We start from the raw sequence: 24200 nt of genomic DNA, 5'->3' as shown, positions 1-24200 counted from the left end.
TACAGATTTTCGTCATTATAATTATTATCTATCACAATAATGACTAATTCATTATTTTCAATTAATAAAATACTCGTACGTGAAACGATAAACTAAAAGAGAAGAATGAAAAACTTAAAATAACAATTCAAAACGGAAAAAAATATGTAAAGTAAATAATTAGAAAAGTAATGAATTTTTTAGATATTTTAATTGCGTATGTTGAAAATACTCTGACAGGACATTGTGTACTGCTTATTTTCCAAAAATGGTACTTCAGAAACAAAAAAATTCTCATTGTTATAACTAAATTGTGGTGAGGTATTGTGTAAAATTTCAAATTATGACAAAAATTGATTGCAGTGTTCTCAAGAACATGAATTTCGTATCAACTTTTATATGAAAAATGTTTTTGATGTATCATTGTTTCGAAGATATTCCTTCTAAACCTAAAACGTCAAGATATCTTTCGGGATGTGTTTTACCGCTTAACAGTGAAATTTTTAGAAACAAAAAAATACACATTACCCTATTTTGTCCCCTCTACAAATCCGCCATGTTTCATCAATGTCGGTAATTGACACTTGTTCCTTTGTCAGCCACCATACTAGCACCGAAACGGAAGATAACAAAGAGATGCCGAAATAGTGAGTTTGGCCTTCCGAAATTGTTTCACCGCAGAAGATTGTAACGCGTTATCTCCTTTCAGTCATCGTAAGAGCGTCGACACAGCAAATATAGAGATAACCGATTGCGGAATACGAAAGCAACTGGTTTCGCTTAGTAGCGGAGAAGGATCAGCACCAGACGAGGTACCTTCAAGATTCTACAAACATTATGCGAAATAGCTTTTGTAGCAGCATTAGACTGCTGGAGTCACGGAGGGTATCGAGTGCCTGGAAAAAAAGTGCAGGTAATTCACTTTATCAAAAGGGCGGCAAGACAGACGCACACAATTATAGGCGTATATCGTTGACGTCGATTTCTTGTAGAATTATAGCACATGTTTTATGCACAAGAATTATGAAGTTCTTGGAGAACGAAAGTCTTCTCTGTAAAAGTCACCATTCCGCAAACATGTTGTTGTTATTGTTGTTGTGGTCACAGTCCAGAAACTGTTATGATGCAGCTCTCCATGCTACTCTCTCCTGTGCAAGCTTCTTCATCTCGAAGTACCTACTGCAACCTACATCCTTGTGTATACATCTCTTGGTCTCCCTCTACGATTTTTACCCTCCACGCTGCCCCCCAATACTAAACTGGTGAACCCTTGATGCCACAGAACGTGCTCTACCAACCGATCCCTTCTTCTCGTCAAGTTGCGCCACAGATTCCTCTTCTCCCCAATTCTATTCAGTACCTCTTCATTAGTTACATGATCTACCCATATAATCATAAGCATTCTTCTGTAGCAACACATTTCGAAAGCTTCTATTCTCTTCTTGTCTAAACTATTTGTCGTCCGTATTTCACTTCCTTACACTTCCTTACACATACAAATACTTTCAGAAAGGACTCGATATTACACGGGTAGCAATGTCGTCTTATATTCTACATTTATAGCTATGTCATTTTGCGTAACAGTTCACGCTGGTTTACTGTCACACAGGGGCGCCCGTATAAAAGGCAATGCTATGGATCCCATTTGGGGGAACCTGTTGGATGTTGATGACCGCCACTGGCGCGAGGTCATGGGACATCTAACGAAGGCCTTCGTAACGGAGAAGACGCGGAAGGTGTCCTTCTTACTGGAAGAGTGCGGCCTACGCATGCAGAACGCGCTGTCGCAGCGGATAGAAGATGTCGGCTGGAGAGACTTGGACCTGATGTGCGTCTGCTCGCGGTTCGCCACCGATGCCATAGGCTGCTGCGCCTTCGGCATCGAATGCGGCGCCATCGATGACCCGCGCTCAAAGTTCCTCCAGTTGTCACACGAGGTAAGCACGGCGGAACTCCTCACGTTTCACGGAGAGGAAGCGTGATGTTCTCCGGTAACTGGCAAAAGTGTAAATAGTCAGACAATATGAAGGATGGGTTGGTGCATAAGTTCGTAGCGTTTTTCCATAAGTTTGATGAACACAAAAGATAGAGATTTTACTCATCAATGATACATTCTCCTCCACTATTTACAACAGCCTGCCAACGTTGGGGCAACTTTTCGATTCCGCGACAGTAGAATTGACGTGGGTTTATTCGGAGCGCATTTACACCCGGAAAGGAAGTTCCCTGAAGGTTGTTCTATAGAGACTGGAAAAGGTGAAAATCTGAGGGGGCAAGAGCGTTTTTTGTCAGTTTAGCGGAATGCGGGAGGGCCTTAAGCCGTCGCACACGGACCGTGCATCCGAACGTCATAGCGTGGAACAGCACGTTCGGGAGTCTTTCCGAACGTGCAGAGCAATATCTGTCACGTCAGATATTGTGAGCGTCCATCTGAGCGTTGACCAATGAGATGGCACTACGCCACCTACGTCACACGCACGCCGGCTCCCTTCAGTACAGAGTTGTGAGACGCCATATTGGCATTCATTTCAAGCCTATATGTATATATACGCCGTTTCTAAGCACCAGCAAATTGAGAATCACTGGAAAACTCGTTGTTAATTGTGTAATTCGTTCCAATAAAATATTGAGAAACATCATATTCGTAGCAAAATAATTATGCGATTTGCATATTATGAGAGTACGTTATCTGAAGGCAGCGACACACTGAAGATCCACCCAAAACGCATAGCTCTTGGTACAATTTGTTATAGTTAAATTTCAATTAGTAACATAATTATCTAACGTTTTCAGCAGGACGTAACATAATATGATCAACCACAAGGATGTTGCGGTTGGTTTAGCGTAATGAGTAGCGTCATTGTACAATGTTTAATTCTTCGGTAGGGCGGTGATTCGCGTCTTCATACTACCAAATTTTTTTCCTAACATTTGCGTTTTTTTAGGTTCTGATACTTTATTATTGGTTTAATATAAGTATGTGCTATAATATTTGATGTTATGTAAATAGAAATTCACCTCTTTTTGAGGGGTGACTTTGTTCGATTGGCTTAATCTGCAGGAGAGCTTGCGCTACTTGTATAAAGATATTTTGCACCTTTTTCTTTTACGCTTCGTAATTCACATGTTGCAGAGATTCTGCTACTGGGTAGGAACAATGATCAAGTAAGACTGACCTTGGGGAATGTTGAAATAATGTTTATCTTATACGGAGAAGTATTCCAAATTTGTACCGTACTGTTGCAGTGGAACTTTTATAAGCCTGTGTCCTTACTGATTGGAAATTTTTCCTTTTCGTGGACGATGGAGGAAATAAGCGTTTTAATAGAGCTAACGTGGGAATTTTACGTGCGCCTGTTGAGTAAACAGTGCGATTTACGAACTAGAAACATCCCTCAACTGCTGCTGGAGTGCGTTTCGATCGTGTATACCATGTTGGGGCCCACGTACCGTATGCACAAGTCGCATCGTTCCTGAGCGTTCAGCAGCACGTTGAACTTTGCACGCTCAACGTTAGCGTTCGACAGCACGGTCCGTGTGCAGACGGCTTTATCGTTAAGTAGCATCACTTCACGCAGTCTTGCTGGTCGCTGTTCATGTATTGCGTCTGCAAAGACGTTTCAGTTGTTCATAGCAAATGTCAGAAGTGATGGTTATACCTCGGGGAAACAATTCGTAGTACACCACACCGCCGCCGTCGCACCAGGTGTATAACACTTCTTCTGTGGATGCGTTCAGGTCTTTGTCCGGATAGTTGCTGCATTGTTTGGGTGTTTGGGCTCAACCATTGTTTTCTTTTCCTTAAGTTAGAACAGAGACACACTTTCTGGTCATCATTAACGAAGCAGGGTAGGAATGATCGGTGTTTTTCGCGAGCCAATTGATGAGGAGCAAGCGGAGATGTACATATGTTCCAACTGCTGATTTTTGTGCTTTTGGCTTAGAGCATGTGGTACCCACACCCCTGATTTCAGCATCTTCCCCATCGCATGCACATGTCGCGCTTTGATGAAATTAACACCGTCCTTCACACTTGCCAGTTCTCGACTACACTGACCTGGATCACTGTGGATTAATGCGTTTAAACGATTTTCATCTGACCCCCAAGGTCTTCCGTGGAGAGTCACTAATGTCAAAACGGTCCTCCTCAAAAGAAGAACTGTCCAACTGCATTATCCCAACACATTTCTGCCTGCCGCCGGTGCTGTCTCCCCTTCACTGAACTCTAATAGTAGAGGAAGTCGGAAATGTTCTGATTTCTCCACTTGACACTCCATTTTCTAGCGTTCACAGCTCCGCTCACCGTCTGCATTCCGGGCGGGAAGGAGCGCCTGGTCCCCGGCACGAATCCGCCCGGCTGCTTTGTGTCGAGGTCCGGTCAACCGGCCAGTCTGTGGGTGGTTTTTAGGCGATTTTCCATCTGCCTGGGCGAATGCGGTCTGATTCCCTTATTCCGCCTCAGTTACGCTACGTCGGCGCTTGCTGCGCAAACAAGTTCTCCACGTACGCGTACACCACCATTACTGTACCACGCAAACATAGGGGTTACACTTGTCTGGTTCAAATGGCTCTGAGCACTATGGGACTCAACTGCTGAGGTCATTAGTCCCCTAGAACTTAGAACTAGTTAAACCCAACTAACCTAAGGACATCACAAACATCCATGCCCGAGGCAGGATTCGAACCTGCGACCGTAGCGGTCTTGCGGTTCCAGACTGCAGCGCCTTTAACCGCACGGCCACTTCGGCCGGCACACTTGTCTGGTGTGAGACGTTCCCTGAGGGGGTGTCTACCGGGGGCCGAACCGCACAATAACCCTGGGTTTGGGGTGGGGCGGCGTGGGGGGGGGGGGGTGAAGTGGACTGCGGTAGTCGTCGTGGGGTTGTGGACCACTGCGTCTGCGGTGTGGACGGAGCCTCTCCGTCGTTTCTAGGTCCCTGGTTAACGTACAATACGGTACAGTGATAATATGAAAACTCAAATAGCAACAGTGAACTTGAAAAATAAAATATGACAGTCGGTAAATAAATGGATAGCAACCGGAATACGAAATTTTCCTTCTTTGTTGGGGCCTTTGTCCCGCGTCGCGCGTAGTCGGCCGTGTTACTATTGCTTTGGCAGTGTTAGTTGCAGAGTGTCTCCGGGGACCCTTCCAGCAGCCATCTCGACCCCCTCCCCCGGGACGGAATTACTGTACCTCAGCTGTCCGCATCTAGTGTAACCCGTGAAATAGTGCGAACGTCTTCAGATGTCTGCGAGTCGTGTAAATGGGGCGGAACGTGGGGACCAGCCCGGTTTTTACCTAGCGAGTTGTGTAAAACCGCCTAAAAATCACATCCATGCTGGATGGCAGACCGACCCTCGTCGTTAATCCAGGGCTGGCGCCCCTACCCGAGTCCAGGAAGCAGCGCATTAGCGCTCTCGGCTACCCTGGCGGGTAGAAACCGGAATACCAAATGCAAAGTGAAAACGACTCGAGCTTACGCACCATCCTAACACATCTCACCACTAACAGACGAATTCTCGATATCGCATGCTTCTACATGGTACCGCTTTTATACTAAATATGTACCTTGTTAATCTCATTAAAATTCTTCTGGTCTGCTGCCATGTCATCTTATTAAAATCGTAGAAAACTAAAATATAGAGAAGGTGTGTAACTCTTCGAGCGGTAGACAAATTTATCTGAGCTGTGGGTACATCGATATATTGCGCTTCTTACAGCTTCATAAGACCAGCGACGGTAAACTTCTCAGACTTTATTGGCACTAAAATGCCAACAATCGCTGTTAGGACACAAGCAGAGGCTCTATGGGGACCATTCGTGAGTTATTTCGCATGGTGGTAATTGGTAACCCACGATGGAATACGTGCGACCATTTTTCGCTGCTGTTAGTCACGAAAAAGCGAAGCCAGCACTCCAGTGCATGCAAGTGGTTATCAATTACCTATACGTAATGTCATAAGTGAATATAAATAGTGGAAAGAGTAGTTAAAACGCCAAATTCTTTGAAGAATTGTTCAAGAGGTGATAATAGATCTTTAGAATTCTTAGGTGTCCATACTGATGACAGTTTAAACTGGAAAAAGCACATTTTTGAACTCCTAAAACAACTTAGTTCAGCACCTTTACACTTTGAATCATTATAGATCTTTGACAGAGACAAATCAGTAAGTCGACATGTTTATCAGATTTTCATTCTATAGCGTCATGCGGATTAGTGTTCTAGGGCTCACCCACGATCATCTTGTAGAAATATGTTTAACGAGATATGTATTTTAGCTGCTGCTTCACAGTGTGTTTATTCCCCCATGAAGTATGTTGTAAACAACCCACTGCACTTCAAAAGGAACAATGATCTACATAAGTACAACACCAGAAGGAAAATGTCATTCACTACGCCATATTAAGGTTGCCTCAAACACGGAAGTGGATGCACAATGATGCAGCGAAAATATTTAATCACTTACCCACTGACATAAAATGTCTGACAGGCAGCTAAGTAAAATTTGAAAATGAAGTGATGAAGTTTCTCCTTGACAACTTCTTGTATTCCGTAGAAGAGTGTCTATCATTGTGATGGGTACTCATATCCGTAATCCTTCATTTTTACTAAAAAGCAAGCACACACAACCACCCACCCACACACACACACACACACACACACACACACACACACACACACACACACACACACAGACCTTCTCAATTATCACCATGTACGCATATTTACAAAATAATTTGTGAATGTAAAATGACCTGTCCTGCGTCATTACGATTTATCGGGCAGATGATCCATAGAACATGAGACTAACCGATGAGTGAACATCACATTTTATTCTCACTGCTCGTTTTTGGTCAGTCAGTACTTTCCAAGTCATGAGTCACACCAGAAAAGTAGGCCACTAGATGATAGTGAATGAAAACACTTCACAGTTGTTAAGACATTGATTTGTTTGTTTCAAAAACAAATAACTAAACGAAGAGCACAAGTTTTCAACTTCGATTCCTGAGTTCCTCAGTAATATTACTATTCTCATCTACTTAATGTATTGAATCTCATTCATGTGCTATATTAATTTTTTGCCTGTAAATCAGAAAATATTTTTCCTTGTTTTCAAAATTGAAATAGTATGCAGCTTTAATTATAACCCAATTATCAAGAAATGTATGTAGATTATCCCAGGAGGAATGGTTAGTATTAAGGGACGTTAATGGAACTATCTTTCCAAACAAAAAGACCTAGTAAACATGGGCTCTAAAACGAACAACTTAAGAGATCTGAGCACTTCTTCAGCTTTGGTACTGTGAAACACATCTCTTTTACTGAAAGCTCTTTGCTTTCCACATTTTTAGAGGTGTTAGTATAGATAAAAACAGGAAAAAAGGTGTCTGGGAAAAGTGGGCTCTAAAGTGCATGCCTTACGAGCTGTGAGCACTTCTCTATCTTCGCTACTCTTCCACTGAACAATTACTCATAACTCTTAAAGGTATGTATTATAGAGCTGTTGTTTTAGTGAATGTTTTTGCCTCGACATATCTTTCCTGTCTTATTACTGAATAACGACCATTCCTCCCAGGACACCGTGTACGCCGGCCGCTGTGGTCTAGCGGTTCTAGGCGCGCAGTCCGGAACCGCGCGACTGCTGCGGCCGCAGGTTCGAATCCAGCCTCGGGCATGGATGTGTGTGATGTCCTTAGGTTAGTTAGGTTTAAGTAGTTCTAAGTTCTAGGGGACTGATGACCACAGTAGTTAAGTCCCATATTGCTCAGAGCCATTTGAACACCGTGTACATGACAACAGGTAGAGAAAAATCGGGCGTATCAATATACAATGTAAATCTGCTTGTTCAGAAAATCAATCATCGCTGTGTATGGCATACGTGTAAGCGAAGTTGGAATGCTCTAATGTTCGGAAATTTTGACAGGCTGTCTAATGAAAGCCTTCTTCCAATGGCAGAGACACTGAACCTTGAATTTACAGGCTGTGTTTACCAACCGGTGGCAAAATTTCGCAGACGTCATGTCGCTATGGCAGCCGCACATCATCAGCGTTCTGCGCCCGGACATATTGTCTCGTGATACGTACGAGTTCTTCAGGGATGTCGCTTTGGACATTCTTCGCTACAGGCGAGACAACAAACTGTGCCGAGACGATATGATGAATGAGCTGCTGAAAGTGAGGCTAAATGGTCTCAAGTCTGTTCAAAATATCAACACAGGTAGGATACCTATTATCTTAATAATATTATCTATAATGTTCCACTTGTCAGAATTTGTATTACTAGGGGTGCTCAGTAAGTACACTACTGGCCATTAAAATTGCTACACCACGAAGATGACGTGATACAGACGCGAAATTTAACCGACAGGAAGAAGATGCTGTGATATGCAAATGATTAGCTTTTCAGAGCATTCACACAAGGTTGGCGCCGGTGGCGGCACCTACAACGTGCTGACATGAGGGAAGTTTCCAACCGATTTCTCATACACACACAGCAGTTGACCGGCGTTGTCTGGTGAAACGTTGTTGTGATGCCTCGTGTAAGGAGGAGAAATGCGTACCATCACGTTTCCGATTTTGATAAAGGTCGGATTGTAGCCTATCGCGATTGCGGTTTATCGTATCTCGAGATTGCTGCTCGCGTTGGTCGAGATCCAGTGACTGTTAGCAAAATATGGAATAGGTGGGTTCAGGAGGGTAATACGGAACGCCGTGCTGGATCCCAACGGCCTCGTATCACTAGCAGTCGAGATGACAGGCATCTGAGTGAACAGATGGGGACGTTTGCAAGACAACAACCATCTGCACGAACAGTTCGACGACGTTTGCAGCAGCATGGACTATCAGGTCGGAGACCATGGCTGCGGTTACCCTTGACACTGCTTCACAGACTGGAGCGCCTGCGATGGTGTACTCAACGACGAACCTAGGTGCACGAATGGCAAAACGTCATTTTTTCGGATGAATCCAGGTTCTGTTTACAGCATCATGATGGTCGCATCCGTGTTTGGTGACATCGCGGTAAAGGCACGTTGGAAGAGTGTATTCGTCATCGCCATACAGGCGTATCACCCGGCGTGATGGGTTGGTGTGCCATTGGTTACACGTCTCGGTCAAATCTTGTTCGTATTGACGGCACTTTGAACAGTGGACGCTACATTTCAGATGTGTTACGACCCGTCGATCTACCCATCATTCTATCCCTGCGAAACCGTACATTTCAGCAGGATAATGCACTACCGCATGTTGCAGGTCCTGTAAGGGCCTTTCTGGATACAGAAAATGTTCGACTGCTGCCCTGGCCAGCACATTCTCCGAATCTCTCACCAATTGAAAACGTCTGGCCGAGCAACTGGCTCGTCACAATACGCCAGCCACTACTCTTGATGAACTGTGGTATCGTGTGGAAGCTGCACGCGCAGCTGTACCTGTACAAGCCATCCTAGCTCTGTTTGACTCAATGCCCAGGCGTATCGCGGCCGTTATTACGGCGAGAGGTGGTTGTTCTGGGTACTGATTTCTCAGGATCTAAGCACCCAAATTACGTGAAAGTGTAATCACATGTCAGTTCTAGTGAAATATATTTGTCCAATGAATACCCGTTTATCATCTGCATTTCTTCTTGGTGTAGCAATTTTAATGGCCAGTAGTGTACTTCTGAGGAACTTCATTTCACATGTCTGTAATCTCCTTGTACCTGTTTCCTTCATAACCAATGTTTCGGATGCATAGACCGGTTAATGGGACGTAGTAACTTCCATACGGCACTTTTTTGCTTTTTTGTGGAACATCTTTGTTCAGAACCTGGTTCGTAACACTCATCAAGATTGCTTCTGTCTCTCTGCCATGTTCACTGATCTCTATCTCTTTTCTTTCATCTCCTTCTGTCACCCTTCCCAGGTACTTGACATGTTTCAGCTTCTTCACTTGTCCATTTCCAATCCTTATTCCTCTAGTTGGTCTGTCTCTCTTACAAGTTGTAACCAGGATCTCACATTTGTTTACACATTTTTTACATTCAATTTCGTTCCACACTGTCTCACAGTTTTTTTCCAAGTATCCAGCTCTTCCTGAATCCTCCCTCTTCCCCCAGATCATTGCTTTCATCTTGTCTTCTTCAGTTTTTTCTACCACTTCAGTCATGATTTCTTCCACGACCACAATGAGGAGCAGACGTGACGATACACTGCCCTGTTTCACACCACTTCTTTGCTGGAACCAAACCGTCCTTTCATTTCCCACTTTCACACAACTCAGGCTTGGACAGTACTACTCCTCCGCCCTGCTTGTCTCAGTTTCCACTCCCTTCCTCTCCAGTCCTGCTACAGACACTATCAAATGCCTTTTCTAAATCGAAAAAAGCCATCACAAGATTTTTCCCAAACTCATAGAGGTGATACTGGAGTTGCCTCACTCCAGATATGAGATCAAAACTTGACCCCCTGTTCTGAAGCCATGCTGTTCCTCTCGCAGTTTGTTCTCGACCATTGTTCGGATTTAGTTCTCCATTATCTTTTCATATACACTTTTTACAACGAAATTGGGAAAATTCTGAGGAAACAGATGCTGCTGCACTCTCGGGTCAAAAGAAAACACACAAATGACGACACGTAAAGGTTGGTAGAGATTCGTACGTCTGTGAAAAGATCGAAGCGCGAAGTGTACAACACGTACCACCGTCATAGTCTGTCAGAGAACAAGAGAAGATTCTGGTCCTGTGTAAAATCATTAAGTAGGTGTAAGGCTTTCATCCAATCTCTTTTTGACCTCTCAGGTGTGGCTGTTGAAGACAGCAAAACGAAAGCCCAAGTTTTAGATTTTGCATCCAAGAAATATTCACACAGGAGAATCGTACAAACATAGCGTCATTTAACCATCGTACAGACTCTCTTATGGACGACATAGTAATATGCATCCCTGGCGGTGAGTAAAAACTGAAACATTTGAAAGGAAATAAGTCACCAGGTCTGGATGGAATCCCAGCTCGGTTTTATAGGAAGTACTGAACGGCATTGGCCCCTTCTCAAGGTTGCATTTATCGATAACCTCTCAGGCAACCTAACTCAAAGTTCCGAGAAAATGTAAAGAGTGCAAGTGTCTCCTGTATATACGAGGGCAGTTCAATAAGTAATGCAACACATATTTTTTCTGAAACAGGGGTTGTTTTATTCAGCATTGAAATACACCAGGTTATTCCCCAATCTTTTAGCTACACAACACTATTTTTCAACGTAATCTCCATTCAATGCTACGGCCTTACGCCACCTTGAAATGAGGGCCTGTATGCCTGCACGGTACCATTCCACTGGTCGATGTCGGAGCCAACGTCGTACTGCATCAATAACTTCTTCATCATCCGCGTAGTGCCTCCCACGGATTGCGTCCTTCATTGGGCCAAACATATGGAAATCCGATGATGCGAGATCGGGGCTGTAGGGTGCATGAGGAAGAACAGTCCACTGAAGTTTTGTGAGCTCCTCTCGGGTGCGAAGACTTGTGTGAGGTCTTGCGTTGTCATGAAGGAGAAGTTCGTTCAGATTTTTGTGCCTACGAACACGCTGAAGCCATTTCTTCATTTTCTGAAGAGTAGCACAATACACTTCAGAGTTGATCGTTTGACCATGGAGAAGGACATCGAACAGAATAACCCCTTCAGCGTCCCAGAAGACTGTAACCATGACTTTACCGGCTGAGGGTATGGCTTTAAACTTTTTCTTGGTAGGGGAGTGGGTGTGGCGCCACTCCATTGATTGCCGTTTTGTTTCAGGTTCGAAGTGATGAACCCATGTTTCATCGCCTGTAACAATCTTTGACAAGAAATTGTCACCCTCAGCCACATGACGAGCAAGCAATTCTGCACAGATGGTTCTCCTTTGCTCTTTATGGTGTTCGGTTAGACAACGAGGGACCCAGCGGGAACAAACCTTTGAATATCCCAACTGGTGAACAATTGTGACAGCACTACCAACAGAGATGTCAAGTTGAGCACTGAGTTGTTTGATGGTGATCCGTCGATCATCTCGAACGAGTGTGTTCGCACGCTCCGCCATTGCAGGAGTCACAGCTGTGCACGGCCGGCCCGCACGCGGGAGATCAGACAGTCTTGCTTGACCTTGCGGCGATGATGACACACGCTTTGCCCAACGACTCACCGTGCTTTTGTCCACTGCCAGATCACCGTAGACATTTTGCAAGCGCCTATGAATATCTGAGATGCCCTGGTTTTCCACCAAAAGAAACTCGATCACTGCCCGTTGTTTGCAACGCACATCCGTTACAGACGCCATTTTAACAGCTCCGTACAGCGCTGCCACCTGTCGGAAGTCAATGAAACTATACGAGACGAAGCGGGAATGTTTGAAAATATTCCACAAGAAATTTCCGGTTTTTTCAACCAAAATTGGCCGAGAAAAAAAAATGTGTTGCATTACTTATTGAACTGCCCTCGTAGGAAGCTCAAAAGAACCGAGCCGCGCGGGATTAGCCGAGCGGTCTGGGACGCTGCAGTCATGGACTGTGCGGCTGATCCCGGCGGAGGTTCGAGTCCTCCCTGGGGCATGGGTGTGTGTGTGTTTGTCCTTAGGATAATTTAGGATAAGTAATGTGTTAGCTTAGGGACTGACGACCTTAGCAGTTAACTTCAGTTTGCTGCAGAATCCTGGAACACACTCTCAGCTAGAATGTAATACGTTTTATGGCATGGATCAACACGGTTTTAGAAGGCATCACTCTTGTGGAACTCCGCTTGCCCTTTTCTCGCGTGATATACTGCGAACTATGGATGAGGGCAACAGGCAGATTCCATATTTCTAGATTTCTGGAAATCATTTGGCACGGTGTCCCACTGAACGGTGTTAACGAAGGTAAGAGCACATGGAATAGGTTCCCAGGATATGTGAGTGACTCAAAGACTTTTTAAGTTGTGTAACCTAGCGTGCGTCCTCGACAGCGAGTGTTCATCGGAGATAAGGACATCGCCTGGAGTGCTCCAGGGAAGTGTAATAGGATCGCCGTTGTTCTCTATGTATACAAATGATTTGGTATACAGGATGCACAGCAATCTGTGGTTGTTTGCTGATGATGGTGAGGTGTACGACGAGGTGTCGAAGGAGAGTGACTGTAGGAACATTGAAGAAAACGTCGGCAAAATTTCTAGTTGGTATGATGAATGGCAGCTATATCTAAATGTATAAAAATGTAAATTAATGCGGATGAGTAGTAAAAACAATCTCGTAATCTGCCAGGAGGTTTAAAACCCGTAATATTTGGATATAACAACAGTGGTGTACTGCTTGACACAGTCAAGTCGTTTAAATAAATGGGTGTAACGTTGCAAAGCTATACTAAATTGAATGAACATGCGAGGACTGAGGACTGTGCTAGGGAAGGATGGTCGACCTCTGTTTATTGGCCGAATTTTAGAAATGGGTGGTTCATCTGTAAAGGACAGCACATATAGGATGCTAATTTGACCTATCCTCGAGTACTTATCGAGTGTTTGGGATTCGTATCAGGTCAGATTAAAGTAAGACTTCGAAGCATTTCGGGGTCAGGCTGCTTTATTTGTTACTGATAGGTTCGAACAACAAGTAAGTGTTACGGAAGTGCTTCAGGAACTAAAATTGGAATCCCTCGAGGAAAGGGAACATTCTTTTCGTGGAGAACTATTGAAAAAATTTAGAGAGCTGACTGCAGAACGATTCTACTGACGCTAACATAGTACCACGACGATGATATACAAGAAAGTTGTGCCCCTACGGATACGTATAGATAGCCGTCTTTGGCTTGTCCTGTTTGCGAGTGGAACAGGAAATGAAATTTCTAGTAGTGGTACAGGGTACATTTCACCAAGCACCGTACGGTGGGAAGCGGATTATCGATGTACACTGGTGTCTAAAACTGAAGCAACAGGCCGGATTTTGGCAAGGTTGCGTCTATTTTGCCACAGAACAGTACAATCTGGTGATAGTAAAGTAGAAACTATATAAAGAATACAGAACGTAAGAAATGTAACATCCATAACGGTAGACAAAAATGATCTTCGTTCTTCTGAACTAAACGGATTTACACACACATTCCGACAACTGGCTAATGCGCTCGGTATGGAGTGTGTGCAGGCGTTGACAGATGTGAAAATTACCGAACTATCAGTTTAATAAGTCACAGCTGCAAAATACTAACGCAAATTCTTTACAGACGAATGGAAAAACTGGTAGAAGCCGACCTCGGGGAAGATCAGTTTGGATTCCGTAGAAATATGGGAACTAGTGATGCTATACTGACCCTACGACGTATTATAGAAGCTAAATTAAGAAAAGGCAAACCTACATTTCTAGCATTTGTCGACTTAGAGAAAGCTTTTGACAATGTTGACTGGAATACTCTCTTTCAAATTCTGAAGGTGGCAGGGGTGAAATGCAGGGAGCGAAAGGCTATTTATAATTTGTACAGAAACCAGATGGCTGTTATAAGAGTCGAGGGACATGAAAGGGAAGCAGTGGTTGGGAAGGGAGTGAGACAGGGTTGCAGCCTCTCCCCGATGTTGTTGAAAAAATAGTTCAAATGGATCTGAGCACTATGGGACTTAACATCTATGCTCATCAGTCCCCTAGAACTTAGAACTACTTAAACCTACTAACCTAAGGACAACACACAACACCCAGTCATCACGAGGCAGAGAAAATCCCTGACCCCGCCGGGAATCGAACCCGGGAACCCGGGCGTGGGAAGCGAGAACGCTACCGCACGACCACGAGCTGCGGATCCAATGTTGTTCAATCTCTATACTGAGCAAGAAGTAAAGGAAACAAAAGAAAAATTCGGAGTGGGAATTAAAATCCATGGAGAAGAAATAAAAACTTTGAGGTTCGCCGATGACATTGTAATTCTATCAGAGACAGCTAAGGACTTGGAAGAGCAGTTGAACAGAATGGACAGTGTCTTGAAAGGAGGATATAAGATGAACATCAACAAAAGCAAAACGAGGATAATGGAATGTAGTCGAATTAAGTCGGGTGATGCTGAGGGAATTAGATTAGGAAATGACACACTTAAAGTAGTAAAGGAGTTTTGCTATTTGGGAAGCAAAATAACTGATGATGGTCGAAGTAGAGGGGATGTAAAGTGTAGACTGGCAATGGCAAGGAAAGCGTTTCTGAAGAAGAGAAATTTGTTAACGTCGAGTATAGATTTAAGTGTCAGGAAGTCGTTTCTGAAAGGATTTGTATGGAGTGTAGCCATGTATGGAAGTGAAAATGGACGATAAATAGTTTAGACAATAGAAGCTTTCGAAATGTGGTGCTACAGAAGAATGCTGAAGATTAGATGGGTAGATCATATAACTAATGAGGAGGTACTGAATAGGATTGGTGAGAAGAGGAGTTTGTGGCACAACTTGGCTAGAAGAAGGGATCGGTTGGTAGGACATGTTCTGAGGCATCAAGGGATCACCAATTTAGTGTTTGAGGGCAGTGTGGAGGGTAAAAATTGTAGAGAGAGACCAATAGATGAATACACTAAGCAGATTCAGAAGGATGTAGGCTGCAGTAGGTACTGGGAGATGAAGCAGCTTGCACAGGATAGAGTAGCATGGAGAGCTGCATCAAACAAGTCTCAGGATTGAAGACCACAACAACAACGTGGAGTGTGACAGCCTCTGGCAGCAATACAGGCCTGACAAACGATGGGCCATGCTGTCAGTGACGTCATCAGTCCCATGTTGTTGCAAAGCCGCCGGTTCTTCCTGCAGCGCTGCTCGCAAGTCTTGGAGAGTGGTTGGTGAATGCTGACGTAATGCAACCCATGTTCCTAGCGCATACCAGACGTACTCCATGGCATTCAAAGCGAAAGAGCGAGCAGCCCTTGTCATGTGTGAAGTATCTTCCGTTTCCAGGAAAACATCAACCGCCCGTGGTCTATGAGGTCGAAAATAATCGTCCAGCAGTACGAAGTCTGGGCCCGCAGCACCTCGCAACAACCGCACAATAAGTCCCGACATATCGTCACGAAACCTGACGGCAGTTAAACCTTGCCTGTTTACCTGTACAATTTCATAAACAGGTGTTAGAGTGGTCAACATAATCTCTGCCAACTCCATTAGGGATCCTCTTCGATGTCCGTCTCTTTCCACAATGGTTGGGTCCCGAAGCCGTGCTCCGCGCTACCTCCAGATGCGAATCCGTCGAGAATGACTGTCCAGACCAAATCGAGACTCATCTGTGAAAAGAGCAGTGGCCCACTGTGCAAGTGGCGTGTTGACGGTTCCACTCTAGACATTAACTTGTGTGAAGACGCGTCAGAGGCACAAACACAACAGGTCTCCGACGATGAACGCCACTCTGTGCAGCTTTCTGTACACCGTGTGCCTCGCTACGACACGTCAGTTGAATGCTGAGAGATCAGATGCCAGTTGCTGTCCAGTACTATGGCGGTACCATCGACCACTTACAGCCAAATAACGGTCCTCTCTTTCTGATGTCACACATGGTAGTCCATGTCCTGGTCTCCGGAATACAGTTTCGATCTCTATAAACTGTAGCCACGTCCGAAAAAGAACAGAACGATACACGTTAAGGGGGGGGGGGGGGGGGGGGGGAGTAGAACGTCAAACGGGGCGACTTCGAGAAGAAGAGGCACCACAGGACATTTTAATTTCCACTGTCTATACTTTTACAAATAAATTCATAAAACTTTGTCAGCATGGCCAGGAAGGATTCAGGACTCACACTCATAACAGAGGAAGTTCAAAAACGTAACAAAACAAATTTTTTTACATGTGAAATTTCATCATTTTTTCACTTGGTATTGGCTGCTTTTGTTGCTGTAGGTGCACTTTCCTTCATAAGTAAGACAGATTCTTCGATGAATTTTGCACATCATACGAACCATACTTACAGGTGTATGAAACTCTAAAATTTCCCAAATCTGTTAAAAACTGTGGTAAAAATTAAGATAATTAACTGTAAAATTCGAGTTTTCTCTAAACACGAAGTTTAAGACGTAACAGCCCATTCATTTTTCCATAAATTAAATAAATTCTAGAGTTTCATACACCTGTAAGTATGGTTTGTAAGCTTTGCAAAATTCATCGAAGAATCTCTCTTACTTATGAAGAAAAGTGTACCTATAGCAAGAAATGGAGCCAACAGTAGGTGAAAAAAATCTGAATTTCATATTTAAAAAATATTATTTTTTCGTTTTTTTGAGCTTCCACAGCTATGAGTGTGAATCCTGAATCCTTCCTGGTCATGCTGACAAAGTTTTATGAATTTATTTGTAAAAGTATAGACAGTGGAAATTAAAATGTCCTGTGGTGGCTGCCGTTCTCGAAGTCGGCCCGTTTGACGTCCTACCCCCCTTAAGCCACCGCGATACATCAGCTTTCATATGTCCTGCTTTCATTCCTCCCATGGCCTTCCACCGCAGAGAGCCTGGTAGGCGTCTTCACTCTGCTATGCAGCGCCGTCTGTGTACACAGTTATTCTGGAAGTGGGACTACCCAGCAAACACTATCCCGTTGGATAGGTGCCCTGACGTCATCGTTGGGGTGATTATGCGTTTGACCCAATACCTTCTTTCGTGCATGACACGATCGTACGGACGTTTGTTGACAGTTAACATGATTATATCGTGGACTGACAAGACTGTGGAAATAGTGGTTTGTTGCTTTAATTTTCGACACGAGTGTAGATGCAGATGTACGAGGTGCGACAATAAAGTAATGCACCTGATTTTTTTTGCAAGATGTATCAACCCCGCAAGCTTGCGTAGGCACAGTATCTTTGACCTTGGTCTATAAGCTGCTTCTAGTCCAAGCGGCACAAAGGTGCCACTGCTCAGTCGTGAGTTGCGCTGTAATAAGTTAACACGAGTTTGCGTTTCTTTTTACGGAAATGGAAGCGCATAATATTGCGCAACGGTATGCCATTTCTTTTTGCGTTAAATTGGGTGAAAACGCGGCGACAACTTACGGTAAGCTTCAGAAGGCTTTTGGAGATGAGGTTGTCTCAAGAGCTCAGGTTTTTCGTTGTCATAAAATGTTTAGTGAAGGCAGAACGCATGTTGAAGATGAAGACCGCAGTGGACGACCATCAACCTCACGGACGGATGTCAAATTGGCCAGGATGCGTGAACTTGTACGATCTGATCGATTATCCGTGAAAATGATAGCAGAAGAACTGAACATGAATCGAGAAACAGTTTGTTTAGTAATAATTGAAGATCTTGGTATGAGAAATATCTGTGCAAAAATGGTCCCCAAAAATCTCACAGCACAACAGCGAGAAACGCGGAAAAATGTGGCAGCTGATCTGCTAGAGCAAACGGAAATCAGCCCAGAATTGTTGAGCCGTGTTATCACTGGTGATGAAAGTTGGTTTTTCCAGTATGATACAGAGACAAAACGGCAAAGTTCGCAATGGTGCTCAAAGGGATCACCCAGACCAAGAAAAAGCTCGCATGTCAAAGTCAAAAGTGAAATGCATACTTCTGTGCTTCTTTGATTCCAAGGGAATTGTTCATAAAGAGTGGGTGCCTCCTGGACAAACAATTAACCTATATTACTTTAAAGAAATTTTAGAAAGGCTGCCTAAAAGAGTTCTTCGTATCCGTGCCAACATTGCTGATAATTGGATTCTGCATCACGATAATGCGCCATCCCATACTGCTCTGTCAGTACAGCAATTTTTAAACTCTAAACAAATTTCAGTGCTACCACAGCCAAATTATTTACCAGATATCGCTCCGAGCTATTTTTTTCTATTTCCAAGAGTCAAAACGGTGGTCAAGGGACACCATTTTCAAACAACAGAATATATTCAAAAGCTGTGACGAGGGTCTTGGAGGATATTACAGAAGATGAGTTCCATAAATGTTACCATCAATGGCAGAAGCGCTGGATAAAATTTGTGCAATCAGGAGGGAACTACTTTGAAGGAGACAACACTAAACTTGACAAAAGCGGTAAGCAACTTTTTTCTCACATCAGTCTCATTACTTTATTGTCGCACCTCGTAGGTCAGAGACACAAATCAGTCCCAACAGTCAGGTAGCTCCCAACGGTTAAGACAGTGAAAATGTACGGCGAAACTTTCAGGAAACATTCCTCACACACAAAGAAAGAAAATATGTTATGTGGACATGTGTCCGGAAAAGATTACTTTCCACGTTAGAGCTCATTTTACTACTTCTCTTCAAATCACATTAATCATGGAATGGAAACACACAGCAACAGAACGTACCAGCGTGACTTCAAACACTTTGTTGCAGGAAATGTTCAAAATGTCCTCCGTTAGCGAGGATACATGCATCCACCCTCCATCGCATGGAATCCCTGATGCGTTGATGCAGCCCTGGTGAATGGCATATTGTATCACAGCCGTCCACAATACGAGCACGAAGAGTCTCGTACCGGGGTTGCGTAGACAAGAGCTTTCAAATGCCCCCATAAATGAAAGTCAAGAGGGTTTAGGTCAGGAGAGCGTGGAGGCCATGGAATTGGTCCGCGTCTACCAATCCATCGGTCACCGAATCTGTTGTTGAGAAGCCTACGAACACTTCGACTGGAATGTGCAGGAGCTCCATCGTGCATGAACCACATGTTGTGTCGTACTTGTAAAGGCACGTGTTCTAGCAGCGCAGGTAAAGTATCCCGTATGGAGTCATGATAAGGTGGTCCATTGAGCGTAGGTGGAAGAACATGGGGCCCAATCAAGACATCACCAACAATGCCTGCCCAAACGTTCACAGAAAATCTGTGTTGATGACGTGATTGCACAATTGCGTGCGGATTCTCGTCAGCCCACACATGTTGATTGTGAAAATTTACAATTTGATCACGTTGGAATGAAGCCTCATCCGTAAAGAGAACATTTGCGTTGAAATGAGGATTGTCACATTGTCGGATGAACCATTCGCAGAAGTGTACCCGTGGAGGCCAATCAGCTGCTGATAGTGCCTGCACACACTGTACATGGTACGGAAACAACTGGTTCTCGCGTAGCACTCTCCATACAGTGACGTGGTCAACATTATCTTGTACAGCAGCAACTTCTCTGACGCTGACATTAGGGTTATCGTCAACTGCACGAAGAATTGCCGCGTCCATTGCAGATGTCCTCGTCGTTCTAGGTCTTCTCCAGTCGCGAGTCTTAGGCTGGAATGTTCAGTGCTCCCTAAGACGCCGATCAATTGCTTCGAACGTCTTCCTGTCGGGACACCTTCGTTCTGGAAATCTGTCTCGATACAAACGTACCGCGCCACGGCTGTTGCCCCGTGCTAATCCATACATCAAATGGGCATCTGCCAACTCCGCATTTGTAAACATTGCACTGACTGCAAAACCACGTTCGTGATGAACACTAACCTGTTGATGCTACGTACTGATGTGCTTGATGCTAGTACTGTAGAGCAATGAGTCGCATGTCAACAGAAGCCCCGAAGTCAACATTACCTTCCTACAATTGAGCCAACTGGCGGTGAATCGAGGAAGTACAGTACATACTGACGAAACTAAAATGAGCTCTAACATGGAAATTAAGCGTTTCCGGACACATGTCCACATAACATCTTTTCTTTACTTGTGTGTGAGGAATGTTTCCTGAATGTTTGGCCGTACCTTTTTGTAACACCCTGTATACAGCTTAAAGTGTTAATGTCCAGTAGTGACTACCTTCGTTATGGTGGTCACGTGTTTCAGAGTTCTCGGACGACTCCCTGGTGGCGTACGTGTTCGCCACGTTCGGCTTCGCGCTGGAGATGCTGGCCAGCACGCTGAGCTTCTGCCTGTACGAGCTGTCGCTGGACACCGAGGTCCAGACGCGCGCCCGCCAGCAGGTGGACGCGGCGCTGAGAGCACGCGGCGGCAGGCTCAGCTACGAGGCCGTCCAGGAGATGACCTACCTCGACAAGGTGCTCAGCGGTAAGGCCACTGGCCTCTGTTTTACAGTAAAGCAGCTGCACCCCACCACGCATTCCCCGTTCTGCAACCACTAATGACGGTGAGACAACTGAATAGAACACTGTGTTCGTAATCCCTGACGCAGTACTCGTTAAAGCCTGTGCTATTGTAAGTGAGCGGAGTTCACCTTATGAGAAAGGATTTTCGTGTAGATATCGACCGCGTGTACCTGAACGGTGGCAAATCAGACTTACACCCACTCTGTAATAACAATGATCCGTCAAGTAAGTTCAAAATGAAATTACACGTCAGGATGGATCAAAAGCAACCCAGTAGATGCTACCAATGTGGTAATAATACGGTCGCCAGCCTAATTAGGCATTAACCGAGTTTCTTCCCTCTACAAGTTGGTATATATTCATGCAAAACAACAAGTTGTAACACTGCATAACATAGTAGAATTTTAGAACCACAAAATCTATTGAACTGATAGTTTCACGTTCTGTACTGAAATGGAAAACCATGAATACATAACACTACACTATAATGTATACTAAAAAACTTTATACTGTCTATCAATCTGATTAAAATCGGGCATAGGTTACTCTAGAAATTCCACTTTCGTGCCACACACAAAATGTCAATTTTTGATAAAGATAAAACACTGATAAATTTTGACTTTTATATTGACTTTAACTTTTGCTGGTCAAACCAATTTAGAACACTTCAGAATTGAAATGAATGAGAGGGGACCTCGAAACTGTTATGATCGCTGCATTAAAAGAAAATGATTACTGAATTTATTATGCGTTCAAGATTTCCAGTATATAACTTACTACTTTTTTCATCGTATTTAGTGCTCATTTAAATGCCTTTAAATCTGTCTCGAAATAATAAACTTCATTACTATATCAATACCAAAAGTTATCTTTCAACTTCGTTAGACTTCGTTATTCATTTACTGGTTCATTGACAAAACATTTCTTTCAACAAAATTCTAATATAGCTAGTTCTGCAAATAATTATTATTAACACAAAGTTTAATTTTCATTTCGGGAAACTCGGTTTGTACAACATTTGGAAAGGACCCTGTCTAGGTTAGTTGTGAGGATAATTAAATGATGGAAAGGTTCCGGTAAAATTTAGGTTATTATTGCACCAAACAAACACAGTTCACTCTCTCATCCACACGAATACAGTACTAGAAGTTTCAACCTGCTAGTATCGATGCAGCGGTTGGCAGGCGGCGAGATGGCGAGGCACAGAGCACACATACAACCACAGCAATGGCTCTTGATGTATCGGCACTTTAATTTTTCTTAGCGTCGCAATACTTTTCCATTTAGTGCCTATGGAATTTTACCATGCTGTGTGGGCGTTGGAACGGCATACTCGAGGCTCAGTGGAGATATGTCTTCCAGGAGAGCCTCCTCGCTCACGAGGGTGTTGCTCAAACCAATGTCAAACCATACCAACTACTGTGCCCGTTGTGCCGTGCAGTGCCCGCGCGCATTTTCCCACGCTCGTCTGCCATCCACCTTTTACCGCTTCTTGACAGACAGGGTATTCCCCCGAGGTTTTGCATTCTACATACCTTAACACATTGCCTACGTATGGACCAGACGCACAGTTACAATTTTAAACATCTTACAACAGTCACAACATTTGCTACATTTCAATTCTATTACGATATTACTTGACATTTGACATCAACATTAATATTCACATTGAAACTTATGTACAGTTTTCTTAACACAATGGGGTAAAACAAGAAAATTGAAATCAGAACATCAATTACACAAGTTTATCGAAAAATCTGATGGAAAAAAATACTTATATGTACAATAGTACAGCGTCGTTGTTGTTACATGTTCTGAAACTTCAGAACTAATTTTTTTAAAAAACTACTTTGTTCCTTTAGAATCGTTTCCTTACCTAATACGGGGTGATCCAAGAGTCCGCTAACGTTTGAAATTGCGCTACTTCACGGAATAATGTAGGTAGAGAGGCAAAGCCGGCCTAAGTGGCCGAGAGGTTCTAGGCGCTTCAGTCTGGAACCGCGCGACCGCTACGGTCGCAGGTTCAAATCCTGCCACGGGCATGGGTGTGTGTGATGTCCCTAGGTTAGTTACGTTTAAGTAGTTCTAAGTTCTAGAGGACTGATGACCTCAGATGTTAAGTCCCATATACCCAGCGGTCGTGAACAGTTCATAAACCCAGAACGTGACTAAACGAGAAAAGGAAAAACTAATAAGATTTTAAAGAAGAGGAACAAGGAAAGTATTCCTAAGTATTTCCTTTAGGAGTGGTCGGTTTCCTGACCAATTAAAGTTTTCGGTAGTGAAACCACTTTATAAAAAGGGAGACAGGGGTAATGTTGACAATTATAGACCTATTTCTATGCCATCTATGTTTGCTAAAGTTATCGAGAAGGTTGTATATACAAGGTTACTGGAGCATTTAAATTCACATAATTTCCTGTCAAATGTACAGTTTGGTTTTAGAAATGGTTTAACAACTGAAAATGCTATATTCTCTTTTCTCTGTGAGGTTTTCGACGGATTAAATAAAAGGTTGCGAACGCTAGGTGTTTTCTTTGATTTAACGAAGGCTTTTGACTGTGTTGACCACAAAATATTACTGCAGAAGTTGGACCATTATGGAGTAAGGGGAGTAGCTTACAATTGGTTCGCCTCTTACTTTAAGAACAGAAAGCAGAAGGTAATTCTCCGCAATATTGAGAGTGTTAGTGATGTTCCGTCCCAATGGGGCACTGTTAAGTGTGGTGTTCCCCAAGGGTCAGTGCTGGGGCCACTGTTGTTTCTTATTTATATAAATGATATTCCTTCTAGTATTACAGGGGATTCAAAAATATTTCTGTTTGCTGATGACACCAGCTTGGTAGTGAAGGATCGTGTGTGTAATATTGAAACATTATTTAATAATGCAGTTCATGAAATACGTTTGTGGCTTGTGGAAAATAATTTGATGCTAAATCACAGTAAGACTCAGTTTTTACAGTTTCTAACTCACAATTCAACAAGAACCGATATTTTGATCAGACAGAATGGGCATATTATAAGCGAGACGGAACAGTTCAAGTTCCTAGGCGTTCGGATAGATAGTAAGCTGTTGTGGAAAGCCCATGTCCAGGATCTAAATGGTGCTTTATTTACCATTAGAACAGTATCTGAAATAAGTGACACTTCAACACGAAAAGTAGTCTACTTCGCATATTTTCATACGCTTATATCATATGGTATTATTTTTTGGGGTAATTCTTCTGATTCAAAAAGGGTATTTTTGCCTCAAAAACGGGC

At 43.6% G+C, this 24200-nt stretch overlaps 1 protein-coding gene across 3 annotated transcripts in view; it reads left to right on the top strand.

Moving 5' to 3' along the window:
- Positions 1-24200, top strand: part of LOC126199207 (probable cytochrome P450 6a14) — a 124111-nt gene that overhangs the window by 21662 nt on the left and 78249 nt on the right. For 2 of the 3 annotated variants that reach the window (XM_049935985.1, XM_049935984.1), the window contains exons 2-4: positions 1589-1916; positions 7965-8202; positions 20680-20901. In XM_049935985.1, the coding sequence (XP_049791942.1) occupies positions 1589-1916; positions 7965-8202; positions 20680-20901 (788 nt within the window). The remainder of the gene's footprint in view (positions 1-1588; positions 1917-7964; positions 8203-20679; positions 20902-24200) is intronic. The other variant, XM_049935986.1, reaches the window with a different exon arrangement.

This window comes from Schistocerca nitens, chromosome 8 (assembly GCF_023898315.1).
Source record: "Schistocerca nitens isolate TAMUIC-IGC-003100 chromosome 8, iqSchNite1.1, whole genome shotgun sequence".
NCBI classification, from domain to species: domain Eukaryota; kingdom Metazoa; phylum Arthropoda; class Insecta; order Orthoptera; family Acrididae; genus Schistocerca; species Schistocerca nitens.
The sequence above is the reverse complement of the archived record's forward strand: the minus strand, read 5'-3'. Positions and strand labels throughout refer to the sequence as shown.